Below are 16,111 nucleotides of genomic sequence, written 5' to 3'. Positions count from 1 at the left end.
CTCCTCCTTTTCTCCCGATGCTCTTACAGCCTCCCTTGCATGGAGACCTCTTGCAGTAGGAGTGGAAAGGCACATTCTTCTTCTCTGTTCTTCCGCCTCTAATTACACAGCTTCATTGATACCTCTGCAGCATTTTAACTGAGCAAGAGAACAAATGCAACTATTTAGAGAGAAGAAATGCCACTGTTTACACCTGGTACTTTCAGCCAGCAGCTTCATCGCAGATTTTGCAACCTGAGGGAAAATGAAGTTCCTGTTCACGGGGCCTGGTAATTTCAGCAGAAGGTGAGACTGTTCTTAAAGCTCCTTGTGTCTTTCTTGTCCAAGTAGACCAGAGACCAAGAGAGGACCAGCTGTTCTGTTCTCACCAGCATTGCTCTTCAGCCCCCAGCCTCTGAGGGGATCTGGGCTCTTCCCTTAGCACCCAAAACCTGACTGAACTTCAGAGCACAGAACAGAGACTGCCTGGTGGTGTTTAAATTGAACCAGACCCATAAGCAGCTCTTTGCATTTGAGAGAATTGTAAGAGCGTGAACACTGCCCCAAATCTTGCACTCTCTTTAGGTGTCGGTGCCAATGCAAACATCCTTATAAGGACCCTCTTTCTCCTGGTTTCTTATTTAGCGGGTGTTTTATCTGTGCTTGTTGACATTACACTTTCTGTAGTACTAAAGGGAAGAAAAGGAGCATTAACTGGATTTCCTTGAGAATTTGAGTGGTTTAGTTCATTTTAACACCCTCTAAAGTGACAACAGGGACAGCTTCAGTAGCCAGCAAGCCCCATATCCTTGACATCACTGAGATCACTTTGGGCTGCCACAGTCAATGAGTGAACCCTTATTTCTGAGAGAAGCCTATGTGGTCTGTCAGTCTTTAGACAGCCATGCAATTAATGAAGCTGTTAACTGGTGATACCCAGTGTAAGGAAGGTGCTGTGAGTTAAACAGTTCTGGCATAGCAGGGACAGAAGTTTTTCAGTCTTGCTACTTTGTTTTGTCTGCTGGGATCTGAATATTTTAAAGTGCATGACAAGGAGCAGCGAGATTGGCCTTGCAGAAGCTCATGGTGCTTTCTAAAAGTATTCTCTTGTATAAGTGTGAGCTGGGGCACAGAGGGATGAAAGAGCCTGCCTAAGATCAGTGAGGTAAGGCTGGAGCCAGACACACAACCCAGGTAACTGCCAAAAGGGTCAAAAAGTTCGATGGTCTTTATTTTATTTGAAGAATAGCAATATACTAAGTAATCTGGTAATAGGAGGATATTAAATGTGCAATCTGCATGGAACAGTAGATACATACTCCCCTAAATGTGTTTGATTTTGAGGCAGGTGAGGACAATCTCCTCTTTTGAAGCAAAACTCCTATAGCTGGGAAACAGCAGCCTTTTTGAACAAAGCACCAGGGGCTGGGAGGAATCGCAGCCTCCAGGTCCTCTCTGGTCCCCCCGCTCCCTGCAAAGCTCTCCCGCTGCGTTTTGCCACAATCCAAACCCCGTCATTGCTTCCAGCCACAAAAGACGGTGCAGATAAGAGCCAAACTCCTTAGACAGTGGCTATTTCGAGCACATTGGGTGGGAAGAGTGTTTTCTATTCTGTTTTCAGGGATTCTCGCTTTGAATTAAGGGGTGAATTGTGGGAAATTATTAATGATATCTATAATCAAGGATTAATCAGGTAAATCTCTCTAGTCAAGTGCCTCTTACTGCACTGCGAGCATGGAGATAAAAATGATAGCGGTGCTGCGCTTTCGTGTGCAAACAGCCCCGAGGTGGTGCCTGCAAAGCACATTCTGCATATTTAAGTAGCTCCTTTGCTTTCTACCCAAACTGGCCGTGCTGGTCTTGTAAGTCTGAGCAGAGACACGCTGAACAATTTATATTCCAATTCCTCTCCAAATAGGAAGAGGGGGAGTAAAAAGCTGTATTTCCTCTCAAAGAATGCCTCTGGGTTACTTGTAGCAAACCACAAGTCTACGCGGCAGTTTGAAGAGCTAAAAATGTTAAGTCTTAAAAAATAGCGTTTGATGGTTTACAGTACAGTTCAGAACAGATGTTGAAGCTTTTTTGAGAATTAAATCTTACTTTGGGAGGTATTCATTGCTTGAGCTCATGCTTCTGTTGAAGATATTAATTCAATAATTTATTAAGGCAAAAAGGAAATCACGTGAATGTAGCCTTAATGTAACTTTTGGATCCCGGACTAGTCTATTATTTTGATGTTCATCGGTATTTTTAGGCATTTATTTATTTGCGTTTTAAGGGGCCTCAACTCTGCTTCTGCTTTCACAGCTGGAAGTAGTTGTGGGAATCATTTGAACGGCGAAAACACCTTATATATGTATAATAATAAAAATATATGGTGTCTCACAGGAATTTTTATATTTGGATTCCATATGTAGAGGGCAATTTCTGGTATGAGGAATACCAGATAGAAAATAAATGCAATTCCCTGCATACCATATAAACCTGGGGCTTTTTTGGCATGAACTTCGCTCTGTTGTGGAAGCCATGAGAGCCCCAATGAAGCAAAAGCTCTGGCAGCTGCTGAACCTTGAACCTGATTTTAAGATCTGCCTCGAATCTGCTAAAAACACCGGTGCCTGTCTGCAGTTCTCTTTGCACGTGTGTTTCCAGTGTTAATACCAAGAAGGGACTTCTGCTGAAAAATCCCTCTATAGGTAGAATAAAAAATAAATAACATTGGAAGCAAACACATCTCCTCCAAATGTAGCCTGGGTGCTTCTCACACCCTCCGGTTCAGTTGTATCTGTTCAGTGTGATCAATTTGAAGGGTCTCTTCTCCATGAATTTACTTGTGCTCCAAAGAAGATAAATGAGGGAATTGCAGGTATGTGACCGCTTGGCCTTGGCTCTCCAAGAGTGAGGTACCAGTATGGTACAGCTTTATTGCTCTAAGAGTGTCTTTGTATCTGAAAACTAATATTAAACTTCTGTCTGGGTGGATACTTGAAGTTATTTTTATATAGAGACCTCGTTTAGTGGAAAATTTAAATTGCTTTGGCATTCTGTTTAAGGAGTTAAAATTCCTCTTCCGTGCCAGATCCCCGGTTTGTTCTTTCTGGATGAAAATCCATGTGTAGGTGAGAAGTCATGAACAAAATCTGAGTGTTGCTCAAATAGGACAAGGTAGGGTAGATGAATGCTTTTGTGCTGCTTGTGCAGCAGCAGCCGATTCAGCAAATGCACTGGGGGAGCACCTGCCAAATTAGTGCCTGTGTTAAACCTGAGCCAAGCTTAGCTAAAACATCCCCCAAATCCTTTGTTTTGGAGCAAGGTAACAGGGAAACACAGAAATTAATTGTGTATTCATAGTGATCATGTAATAGTAGATGGTTATAAAGAGCCTCTTAGATGCTCTTAAAGCAGCACATTCCTGCTAAGTGATTATTTGGATTATTCATGTCCCGCCATTGCACCTAGTGATGATATGAAAGCAGCTCTATGGTTGTGACTTCCGTGCTGATGAGCACTAGAGACTTGTGGAATTATTTAATTGTTATTGCTTGAACATTGATTGAACTTTGTTTAAGGATTTTTAAGGTATTTTGCCTGACTGGTTTATTGGAGTGAGCCTGAATCTCAGAATAAAGCTCTGGGGCTGCACTGCCCGCCCTGATCCTGCCCTCCGTTACCTGGTGATTCATTTGTGCCTCAGTTTCCTTTTTCCGTGAAACTCGCTGGTACTTTTGTAAATGTTGCTTTGAAAGGGCGTGGGTAGAAATCACACCACCTTAATTTATTGTTGGTGTCTAAAATTACATGGTGACTCTGCAGGACTGGGTTGGTGGCCTCGAGCCAAACATGAGGTTTGCAAAGGGTGTGAGAGGATTCACCGAGTGGGAACCGGGTGCCCTCTTTTGCTGGCTCCGGTTGGAAATCCTGCCTGAAATCACTTACAGCTTAATCACACACAGAAAGCGTCTGCAGTTCCCAGGGGAGTTTTATTCATTCAAGTTTGCTGCTAGTGGAGTTTGTGTTACGCTAGGAAACCACAGTTCCTGACCTCTGAGTTGAATACATGTTTTTAAAAACAGAGATGGGACAGAAGAAAGAAGATTAAATAGACTTCATTTTAAGGGCTTGCCAAAGGCAAATCTACGTGCTGCAAAATATTACATCAAACTTGCTGAGAAATTATTGAATCAAATTGTTTTTTCAGGGGCTTGTGTTAGAAAAATAGTACATTGTTTATGACAGACAGTTGTAGGGCAATTCGGAGTTTTTCTTCACCCTAGCAAACACAAGACTTGTCTTGAGAGAAGCAGCAGGTTATTTTTGGATGTACTTTAGTGGAGAGCTGTCTGTGATAAAACCTTGTAGAAGGCTCACAGCCCCATCGATGCAACAGGACTGAGGGACTGCAGAAAACCAAATATTTACAGAGCAGGTTTATTCTGGGTGAAGGCTGGATATGTAACATTTGAGTTGTTTTTGTTGTGATAAGTGTGATGTGAATGCTGAAAAGGTAGGAATTGTGTCCTTATTAAAAACAAAAACAACACAACCAAGCTATAGCTAGTTTGTTAAATATTTATGGTTAGGAGAATAGACTTCCACACGCTTTTTAGTAGCAGCATGGTGCGACATGGTGCGCATTAAGAAGTATGTTGTGTTCTGGATTTCTGAGGGGTTTGGGTTTTTTTTTATATGGCATGCAATTAAACAGTGAGGGAATTGCGATGTAAGATGAGCAAAGGGCCACCAAGATGGGCTGTGGCCAGGGTGTAGGTGCTGTGGTGGAGGCTGAGGGACCTGGTCTGGCCGAGCAGAGATAGGGCTGGGGGGACCTGAGAGCAGCCCCTGTGTGGAGGAGGAACTTACTGAGAGACAGAACCAGGCTCTGCATTGTGGTGCATGGCCAGAGGGCAAGAGGCAATGGGCATGAGTTGAAAGAAGGGGTTTGTATGGGTGTAAGGAAAAACTTCACCATGAAGAGAGATGAGCAGGGTGTCCCGGTCTGGGCAGCACAGGATAAAAAAAAAAAAAAAAGATAAAGAGCTGCTAGAGAGTGTCCAGAAGAGGCTACGAAGCTGGTGAAGTGTTTGGGGAAGAAGACTTATGAGGAGCAGCTAAAGTCACTCGGTTTGTTCAGCCTGAAGAAGAGGAGACTGAGGGGAGACCTCTTGGAGGCTACAGCTTCATCACAAGAGAGGAGGAGGGACAGGTGCTGAGCTCTTCTCTCTGGTGACCAGTGACAGAACCCAAGGGAATGGCAGGAAGATGTGCCAGGGGAGGTTCAGGTTGGACATGAGGAAAAGGTTCTTCACCCAGAGGGTGCTGGACACTGGAACAGGCTCCCCAGGGAGGTGTCACGGGCCCAAGCCTGACAGTGTTCAAGAAGAGACTGGACAACACCCTCGAACACACGGTGTGAACTGTGGGGTTGTCCTGTGCAGGGACAGGAGTTGAACTGGGGGTCCTGGTGGACAGCAGGATGACCATGAGCCAGCACTGGGCCCTTGTGGCCAGGAAGGCCAATGGTACCTGGGGTGGATTAGAAGGGGGGTGGTCAGTAGGTCAGAGAGGTTCTCCTGCTCCTCTACTCTGCCCTGGTGAGACCACACCTGGAATATTGTGTCCAGTTCTGGCCCCTCAGTTCCAGCAGGACAGGGAACTGCTGGAGAGAGTCCAGCGCAGGGCAACAAAGATGCTGAAGGGAGTGGAGCATCTCCCGTGTGAGGAAAGGCTGAGGGAGCTGGGACTCTTTAGCTTGGAGGAGACTGAGGGGTGATCTCATTAATGTTTTTAAATATGTAAAGAGTGAGTGTCACGAGGATGCAGCCAGGCTCTTCTTAGTGGCAACCAATGGTAGGACATGGGGCAGTGGGTACAAACTGGAACACAGGAGGTTCCATTTAAATTCGAGAAGAAAGTTCTTCATGGTGAGGGTAACAGAACTTTGGAACAGGCTGCCCAGGGAGGTTGTGGAGTGTCCTCTGGAGACATTCAAAACCCGCCTGGACACCTTCCTGTGTAACCTCATCTGGGTGTTCCTGCTCCGACGGGGGGATTGGACTGGATGATGTTTCGAGGTCCTTTGCAGTCCCTAACATTCTGTGATTCTGTGACGCAATGGTCCTCGTGGGTCCCTTCCAATTCAGGACATTCTATGATTCTATGGGTAAAGCCCTGAGCAACTTAGTCTGATCTTACAGCTGCTCCTGCTCTTAGCTGGAAGTTGAACTAGAAACTTTCCAAGTTTCTTCTGACCTTAATTTTCCAATGAACCTGTATATTTGGCACCTGTGGTGATAGCTGGTTGCTTGACTGAAGCAAGGGAGAGTCTAAGGGGTAATGGGTAATATTTTTATTGCATGATCAATGTCATTAAGAGGTTTATGTCATGTACAGCAATATACTTACATAGCTGTGAACTGTGGGCAATTTTTATATTAGTTCCAGAGATCCATGTGAGAACTAGCACCCCCACAGAGTTCAAAAACGTTACATATAAAATTGCCTTGAAAAACTAATGCAGGGACCACCCTGAGAGCGGCTCACACTGGTAAGCCATTTCTCATCGAATTTGCTCCGTACAAACTTGGTGTGTGAGATGTAGCACCAGTAAAACACAATTACATCATGCTTTCAAACAAAGAGGCTGAAAGGGCTGTTCAAGATCCATTGGACACATTCAAATCCAGAGTGGCTTCCCCGAATCTACTGAAAACTTAGTCTTAGTGTTTTGCTTCTTTGTCTCTAAGTGCATGTGCAAGCCGAGCATGGTGGTGGTTGTTCTGTTCAGTGTTCATGTACTGAAGAATTAGTGGAAATCTCTCCACTATATCAAATGGATTTTCAATCAGACCCTCTGAGCAACAATATGAGATTCCTAATGAAACAAAATAGTTTAGGGATTAATCTGAGGCTGAAGTTAGGTTTTGCAGCTCTGTGGCGTGAGAGGGAGGGAAGGGTTGGTAACAGCAGGATTTAAATTAAAGCGCGTATTCAGCTTTTACTGGAAAATATGGGGCCAATCGCAGGGATTCTCTTGATTTCTCATAGCCCCGTACCGTACGGTGTGCAGCACTCAGCTGTTCGGCCAGCCAGGCTAATGGATCTCTCTTGCCTTTTCTTTCATGTCGCATCAATTCACGTCTGTAGACCCACATGCTGTGAGATTAAAGTTTTGGGGTCTGTTTGAGGGGCCAGTGTTTCATCAAACTGATAATCGCAGTGCACCAGGTTCTGCCTGCAGGTTTCCACAGCAGCAAACGGAGGCAGAATTGCTCTGAATGTGCTTTGTTTTGGATGCTGAACTTTCGGTGACTGTGGCTTTTTAATGGGAGTATGAATGGCTACATATGCATTATTTGAAAATACAGCTTACTGGTCAGCTGATCAGTTGATTAAAAGTGTTGTGATTTGGTATATAGGTATGCTTTCTACAGCAGGATAGGAAAATGCCAGATTTCCAGATGGTGTAAATCATCAAGACTTCATTGCCTTCAGATCAGTCAACTTCTGTGGATTTTCACTGGGTGAAATATGGCCTTAAAGAAACAAGCTCACCCAACTTTTTCTTCCCTACCTTTCCACTCAACAATCTGACCTCTGTCCCAACAAATGCAGATCTGGCAATTTCCACATGGAAGCTTTTGCTCAGTACAGTTCAGGGCTTATCCACAGGAGGTGTTTTCCCTGTAGCTGACATGATACTGGTGGCAGAAAATGAGACTATATGGCTTTGGTACGCATTTATAGTATTTAATATAGACAGTATTTTAAATGTCTTTAGGGTCTCGGTATTGCTGATCTGGAAATGCTTCATCTGAGTAGGCTTATTAAAATCAATAGGGCTCTTCACACACTTAACCTAAATTATTTGTCTAATTGTTCTTAAAGTGGAAGGAATCTGTGTCTCCGAGTCAATGGATGGAGGCTCTTGGAGATGACATTGTTGTGAAATTGCCATTTATTTAAATAGATACTACTAATGTTTGCTCTGAGAGCCATTACTTAACACACACAAAATTAATCTGGGAAAAGCATAGCTTTTGCCAATGTAGTATGCTGCCTTGATGTTTTAATACATCTTTAAAAAGCCTTTCAATGTAGATTTACTGCAGCTTTTTCCCTATTTTACAGATACTGTGAATAAGGACACTGAACCCAAAGATCCATATCCCGTTCCAAGAAAGATTATGGCTGAACCAGACTACATAGATGATGACAATCCTGAATTAATTAGACCCCAGAAATTAATTAATCCTGTGAAATCATCCCGGAATCATCAAGATCTCCACAGAGAGCTGCTGATGAATCAGAAAAGGTAAGAGTCTAAAAATCACTTGTGCCACCTTCCCACCCCTAACACACAGCTTGAGTTTTAGCTTCATCGAAATGACATTTTATGCAAAACCCAGCAGATGCTTTTTGTTGATTCAGATCTTGTAGATGAAAGGTCTCTGGTTCTTGACCGTGGCATTTATTTCTGTTTGAATTCCAGTTGCTCTGCAAAAAGCGTGTTGTAAAAGACTTCTTGCTTCATTTTTATGAATACTCACAAAGGGTCATTTTCAGGGGGAAGCAGTTCAGTTCTCCCCTATCGCATTTTATATTGGTTACCTGGGCACTGTGATTTATCCTGAGCCCTTAACTTTATCAAATATTTGACAACATTTTTGCTATTACCAGCAGCATGATAAAAATCCGTGGGTTTTCACCATTCTCAGCGCACTGAGTTTATGGGACCACTTCTGAAGAAATCCTGTATTTTATTTCATACAAAACTGCTCTCTGCTTACTTGATCTTCCTTGCGATGCAGTGGGATAGTCCGGTGCCTGCGCCGCTGCTGCACAAGTGGTTCTTTGTATATTATGCAAATACTACGTCATTCTGGGATGGGATGCACAGCTGTTGCTCTATATATTGCTTTTAAAGATGCAAATAACTGGGACTTTATTTCATCAACTTCAGAGACACAAGCACTTGGCACAGAGATTGCTGAAGTTCTGTTATTCAGTCTCTTCAGCAACGGAGGACTCATTTAGGAAAACATATTGAGACAAAAGCCACCAGACCAGACACGGGAGGAGAAGCCACCAAGCTTGTTGAGGCTCCTCCATTTAAACAAACAGAACCTTCCCATGAATAAATTAGCGATTTGATGCACTGAAGCTGTCCAAAGTGGGCTTTCCAAAGGCAAAAGTGTGAGGATCCACAGAACAGAGGTGGAAGAAGAGTGTTTCAGAGTGCATTTGAGAATAAAGCTGCTGGTAGTGGCCATTCAGGTGCTTTGAGACGCAGCACCTTGATAAAGGAGAGGAGGAAGCTGTTGCTTTGGCTATTCCAGCACAACTAGATTTGTCTATTTATCAAGGAGAGTCATGTTATGAAAGATGAGAGTTTCTTTTATTTTCCTTTTTTTCTCCCCCCTTTAAAAGGGAGAAGGGGTCTTTTCTATATGTAATGGCAAAATCCTCCCAAATGCTAGCCTTAGATACTTAATTCTAAATGAATTGCACGCACAATACAGATTTTCTTTAGTGAGGAAGAAGCAGGAATGTTTTACGGAATGCTGACTGAATTGGAAGAAACTGGCCTAAATAGGTGTTTGTCCTATTTTTTGTTAATGGGATTAAACATCAAAGTCAGTTCCTGGCACCAAGAAGTTTAGTCATTGAAAGAAAGATAGTTGAAGTTTCCTGACTTATGATCTTATTCTAAAGGATGTGGAGGCTGCAATAAATTAAGGCTATTTTTTTTTTCTTTTAAGTTTATGAAAGCATAAAGCACTTCTAAATAGTATGGAGTTCTTTTCTTCTAGGAGAATATCCTATTACACAGAGGAGTTGTGCAGCCCTCAATACTCACTCTCATTGTGATTTTGATTAGCTGCAGCTGTTAATTTTAGATTCTTATTTATTGGTGCAGAAATGAAATACTTGGAAGGTTTTCACCAGCAGAAAAAGTGGTATTTTTGAAAAGAGGGTTAGTCTTCTGTGCTTCGTGCCACTGTACTACCTCTGATATGAGGCTTTTCGGTAATGTAGATATTAGGCTTGTATTCTGCTTTGTTGCTATGAATTGCCGTACATATGGAGGAACTTCAGGGCTTTTACAGAAGTCTGTATAACATGTACCTTACTTTTTTGTGATGACTCAGTGTAGGCACCAGCAGCTTCATTTTTGGACCAGTCAGGTCTGAAGAGCCATTTCTGTGTCTTAGAAGATATTAGCCCATGCTGGTCAGATCATTCTCCATGTGAGCAGCATCTCTTGGGTCTTGAACTGACATAGTTATTTCTTAAACTTGCAGAAGTGGTATTAATAATTGCTTTGGGCAAACAAAGATCCAGGTGGTGGTACCTCAAGGCACCTGATCACTTACAGAATCATAGAATCATTTTGGTTGGAAAAAGACCTTTAAGGTCAAGTCCAACCATAACCTCACACTGCCAAGTCCAGCCCTAAACCACATCCTTAAGAGCCTCATCTACGTGTCTTTCAAACCCCTCCAGGGATGGTGACTCCACCACTTTCCTGGGCAGCCTGTTCCAATGCCTGACAACCCTTGCTGTGAGGAAATTTTTCTTAATATCCAATCTAAACCTCCCCTTATTCTTAAACTGGCTTTATATACTAGGATTCAACCTCAGCTCTGCAGAGTATTGGTCCTGTCCATTCTGGAGGTTTTAACCCTACCAGCTCTAACTTGTTGCACCCTTTGCTTACTCTATATCAAAACTTTAGGCAGAACAAGGAGGTGATACAAGCCTCTCAGTCCGTCCAGTAGCCACCCATTTGTTGCTTTTCCATACATGGGGAGAGTGAAAATAGGATTGATGTTACAGTTGTTCTGCTACAGATCTGGCCACCAACCCCACTTGATTAGCCTGAGAGGTTGTATTTACTTCTATGTCTGTGGGTCCCCTTTGTTGCAGCTACAGCACATCCAAATCATTCTTGTACCTCTGCTTTGTTATGTGCAAACTTATTTAAAAAAATCAGGAACAAGTAATGTTGCTTAGCAGCTTGCCTCTGGTACATGGCTATCTTGATTGCTAATTGCCAGCACACAAGTTTCCATTGATTCAGCTCTCACTGAACCAGTACTAGTAATAAAAAAATCACTCCAGCTTTCCTCTGCCTGATTTAAGCTTCATGTGTTAAAATGTAATTAAAATAGCATGAAACATTAAATATTAACACAGTCTTGTAGCTTCTGTTGCATTCAGACCATGAGATCTATTATGAGAAATAGGGAACACATTTGGTGTTGCTAAATATTTGATTTTGCTGTCAGGGTATGTACAGGGACAGAGTGTTGCATAATATATGGAGTCATTCATAGATGTCACCATAAAATGGCATTTTAATGTATTATTGGATGCACTGTCACATATGCATATTCTAGAAGAATTAAGCAACCACAGATACCTGGGGAAGGGTAAAAAGGGTAAAAATACACTTTCTGAAAACTTATTCAGGTTATTGAATTTCTTAAAGTTGAAATAAAAAATGGTCGATGGTAAACTTAATGCTGGATGTTTTCACATAACGGTCTTCACAGACGACAATAACAAACACAAATTTCAGATCTTTCTGGTCAGACTTAAGTGATACTAATATCTGAATAATTGGGAGAGCTTTGAATCTTAGAAGAAATTTTGAAAACGTCCTGTCGTAACAGAGATAAAAGAAATAGCTGAAATCACACAAATAAATAGGAGTGAGTGTGTGTGTGTGCCTGTATAAATAAAGCCGTGCATCTTCCCAAGGTCTGAGCTTTCTCAATTTGTGCTGAACAGACCTGAAACATTCAGTTGATGTAGTAGCTAAAACCTTGCAAGAGGAAGAATCCTCCAGCCTTTGTCTGGTCTCCAAGGTGACTGCAACCTTTTTATTCTGGATTTTTGTTGTCTTAGCCTCTTTGTGATTTGGAGTCTAGCCTCTCACTGGAAACAGCTTTGCAGCCAGGCGTGGGTAAACCTGCCACATGTTGGATGAGGGACAGAATCCACAATTTCCAGGACCAACCTGAGAAGATCCAAAGGGAGGTCACTTCTTGTTCTGTCCCTGCAAACTTCGACAGCATCATACCCTGTCTGAACACAATCTCTCCGGATTATCAGCCAGCAAGGGAATTCTTTTTGTCCAAAGTTTGTTTCTAGCTCTGCTGGAGTCTTGATTTGTGATCGTTTATTTAATCCATTCTTATGGAATTGAGAGAATAGAGGGAAGACTAAAGATGAAAGTCAAAATAGTGAATTATACAGGAGAAACTCTAACATGTATGTTAAAAGGGAGTATCCTCAGTAATAATATGGCTTACATTCTAGTTTAGGGTTTTGGTTAGTAACCAGGCAAATGTCTGCACGTTTTTTTTTTTTAATTGAATATTTATATTCCAATGTATCTATATAGGCAACTGCTTGACATTAGAAAACCTGCCTATAAATCTGTGTGAATTTCTGCTAATTAAAACTGATCTTTCTTCCCTGTTTCTCCCCCTCCCCACATTCCTTCCATTGAATTTGAAGGGGTCTTGCACCTCAGAACAAACCAGAGCTACAGAAGGTGATGGAGAAAAGGAAACGAGATCAAGTTATTAAACAACAAAAAGAAGAGGAGGCACAAAAGAAGAAATCGGACCTGGAAATAGAGCTACTGAAACGGCAGCAGAAACTGGAGCAGGTAATATGGGGAATAACAACACCACCTTCACACACCTGCGTCTGAGCTGCTCACCCAGTGCTCCCTTTATAGGCAGGAAAGAAGCAATAGCCGATTTTTGGCACATTTCCTCTGATCAAATGCAGATATATTTTTTTTTAGGATGAGTCAAATCACACTCTACAACTGCCTGTTTGTTGTCACAGTGCAGGAACCGCATATGGTGTCTGCCTTACGTAAGAAACTATAGAAGACTTTAAAAAGGTCTTTTATAGCTTTAAAATATATGAGCCTATTGGTGTTTTCACGTGAAGGATCCTCAGACCCCGAGCATGGAAATGATGTGGGGCTGGAGTTTGTGGCACAGAACCCGCCAAATGTCTTTGTGCCTCTGAAGGCACTTCGTGAACCTGCGATGAAATATTAATAGTTCTCCAGCAAAACACCTCAGTAAAGAAGTCACAGTGCATCAAGTATTGCATTTATCTCTAAATTAATAAATGGCTTAAAACAGTATCTCGTGTTTTTCTCAATGGAAATCAGTTAAGCCAAATAATTACTCTGTTGAAAATGAGGTGTAATCCAACAATTTTTTAGGTTTAGGGGGTTTTGTTATAGTTTCTTTTAAATTAGGCTTAGAAATACTTTTGGAGGGAGAATGCTATTCTGTTTTTAAGTGTATCATCCTGTCACTTTTCCTTTCTGCTCCTGAGGGCCCAGCTTCAAATGGTTCAGCTTGTGGGAAGATTTGATTTGAAACGGAGCCATCCGAGGGCATATGTAGAATAGAAAATTCTGTTACAAGAGGAAAAACCTACCCATTGCAAACAATTTTGTGACTTTGTAAACATTGTAGGAATGGCATTAATTGACAGCATGACTCATGGAGAAATGTTGTCATGATTTACTGTAACAAGATGTGTCCTTTGTCCGTGAACCAGAGACAAAAGAAAGATTATTTAGGTGAGGCGTACGTGGTCCCCATTAATCATTGAGACCTTGGTCTGTTAAAAAAAACCCACAAAGCTCCTTTCAAGAGTTTTCTAAAGGGCTGTTTCTTCCTTTGTGCCTTCACTGAGGGTTGTCAAACAATCCATGTTCTGTGCGGCATGTAGGACACATTCTATATGGGCACTGTATGGCCTGGCCCCGCCGCGCAGGGTGTCTGACCTCACATGGGAATTTCAAGCGTCTGCATGGGCAGAAGCTCCAACAGGGTTAAAAATATCAGCAAATGGGCTCTCAAAAATGAACAACTAAAGGCTAAGGAGGTTTCTTTTTATTTTTTAAATCACTTTTTGTGATAGACAAAACAGATACACCAAAAGAGGCTCAAGTTAGATACAGAAATCCATACCTAGACACTCAGAAATAGATTTGGCAAGTATGCTAAGTAGTAGCTGTTTGCATGTCCTCTCCCACAAGGCACATTTATCTGTGCCCTGTTGTAGAAACCAGAGAAGAGGTTTATGGTTGGCTCTTTAATGAGGATGTCCAAGCATTTCTTCAAAAATCTTGTTCTTCTATTGGGCTTGTAGAGTTTTTGTCCATCTGGCAAAGGTGGACATCTGGAACAAGCTAGAGCCAAGGATTTGGAAAGATTTATTGTTTGTGAGAACAGATACTCCCAAAGAAATTCAACTTTATCTTTTCCATGTGAGAAAGGAAGCAATTTAAAGAGTTTTGCATGGCCATTTCTTTAAACCTTTATTTTTTTTTGTCTTGCATTTCAATGATCTGACTTACACATTTTTTTCTTTACATGTGATTCTCTTTTAAGCTGGAACTAGAGCAACAGAAGATACAGGAAGAGCAGGAAAATGCACCTGAATTTGTCAAAGTCAAGGGCAACCTGAGGAGGACGGTCCAGGACGCTACAGAAGCACCAGACTCCTAGAGCCGGTGCCCGCTAAGACTTGCAGCTTTCCTGCAGAGAGAGGCTTTTGCAGCTTGTCTCAGATTTGCCCCTCAAGAGGGAAAATAACAGCATCCAGCTGACACTTACTGAAGATGAGTTTTTGAATTTCTGAGGTGCGTGGGTTAAAAAGACAAGTACCATAAACAGATTGACTTGCCAAATGCAGTCCTGAGATCGCTGGATAAGGAGTCTGTCTGTCAGTTCAGTGTCAGGGACCAGCCGCATGTGCTTACTCAGAGATTTTAACCAGGGACACTAGAGGAACTCCTTCAGCGTTGCACTGCTTTATCTCTTGTGATCCTAGTGTAGTGGAGATAACACAGATTATATTTTGCTTTAAAACAGAACAAAATTTCTCCTGTGATTTCTGAAGAAGCTTTGCTGTGCAGGTAAATTTCCTCCATCTAGGCCTACAGCTTGTGCATATTACACAATAATTTGTGCTTACTTGGATTTTTTTACCAAATCTGGGAGGATACAAGGTATGTTGATCACTGCTGCCCATCCCCACTAGGATAGACAGGTGTGAGCAAACTGAGAATACTTAAACTTCACCAGCAATGAACAGTCAAGCAGCCTTAAAGCCTCATTCTCCCTGTTTTACATATAGAATTTGGGCTATGGAAAGAGCAGAAACACGATCCTCTCACCAGAGAGAACCCAGAAGCTGATTTGTCTCTGTCTGTAAACTTACAACCTTATGAACAGGCCTGTGCAGTGCTACCTGTGAATTTACCTCTGTCTCTTAATGCAAAATGACCTGTCTTCTACTTCTTTGTGTTTTGAAACCCTCCTTCCTTTACTGTTGTGGCCTTTCTTCTCTGAGGACGTGCTGATCTGCTTGCAGTGCTAACACATTACTTGGGAGTGTTTAAACTCACTTGCTGGAACTGAAACAGGAATCTCATCTGCTATCAGTTCCTTGCAGGAACTTGCTGTGGTTCCTGCAACAGAGCAGTGTTTAAGCCAGACCAAACTGATCATTGAGATCTGCTGAAATGGATCTTTTTCCCTAAAGTGAGGCATAATATGAAATTCATTTCATCCTGTCCTTCCTTTAGCCTCAAGAAAGGAGGGAAGTGTGTTACCACTGAATCTTAGGGTCCCATTCTGTCACCTTTTGCCTTTCCACGAGTTGCCCCTGCGACTTGCCATTAAATAGAATATTGCTCAGCTTGCACGGGGATGACAGAATCTGATCCTTTATGCTTATGACTACTAGTTATCCAGGGAAGCCTGGGATGAGGAGAGGGGAACAGATTACTCATGTAGGATTCCAGGACTGGATTCTTACCTGGTGTGAATGGGTGCAGATATCTTATTTTCAGAAGCTGGGGAGAAATCCTGATCTTCCTTGGCCAGCACAGCCCCAGCTCTAACTGAAGCTGTGTTCACCCATATCAGCTGAGGATCTGATCCCTAGTCTTTGCCTTAGGTTGCTAAACAAAACTATTTCTACGTTGTAATTATATTGGACATAGCTGTTCAAAACCACTTCTTATTAATATCAACAGTGGCATGTTTGTATTGTAAAGGTGGTGGGGGAGGGTTTGTTG

The 16,111-nt window shown here is 42.2% G+C and overlaps 1 protein-coding gene across 1 annotated transcript; it reads left to right on the top strand.

Annotated features, from left to right (window-relative positions):
• Positions 1-8,147: 8,147 nt before the first annotated feature.
• FAM107B (family with sequence similarity 107 member B) lies at positions 8,148-14,534 on the top strand (the record flags this gene model as incomplete). Its single annotated transcript, XM_080364186.1, has 3 exons — positions 8,148-8,290; positions 12,505-12,658; positions 14,418-14,534. Exons 1-3 carry the CDS (start codon positions 8,163-8,165, stop codon positions 14,532-14,534), a joined length of 399 nt encoding a protein of 132 aa, XP_080220312.1. The 5' UTR covers positions 8,148-8,162.
• Between the last annotated feature and the right edge of the window lie 1,577 nt (positions 14,535-16,111).

This window comes from Nesoenas mayeri (assembly GCF_963082525.1).
Source record: "Nesoenas mayeri genome assembly, chromosome: 1".
Classification (NCBI taxonomy): Eukaryota; Metazoa; Chordata; class Aves; order Columbiformes; family Columbidae; genus Nesoenas; species Nesoenas mayeri.
This window is presented reverse-complemented; position numbering and strand designations above follow the sequence as displayed.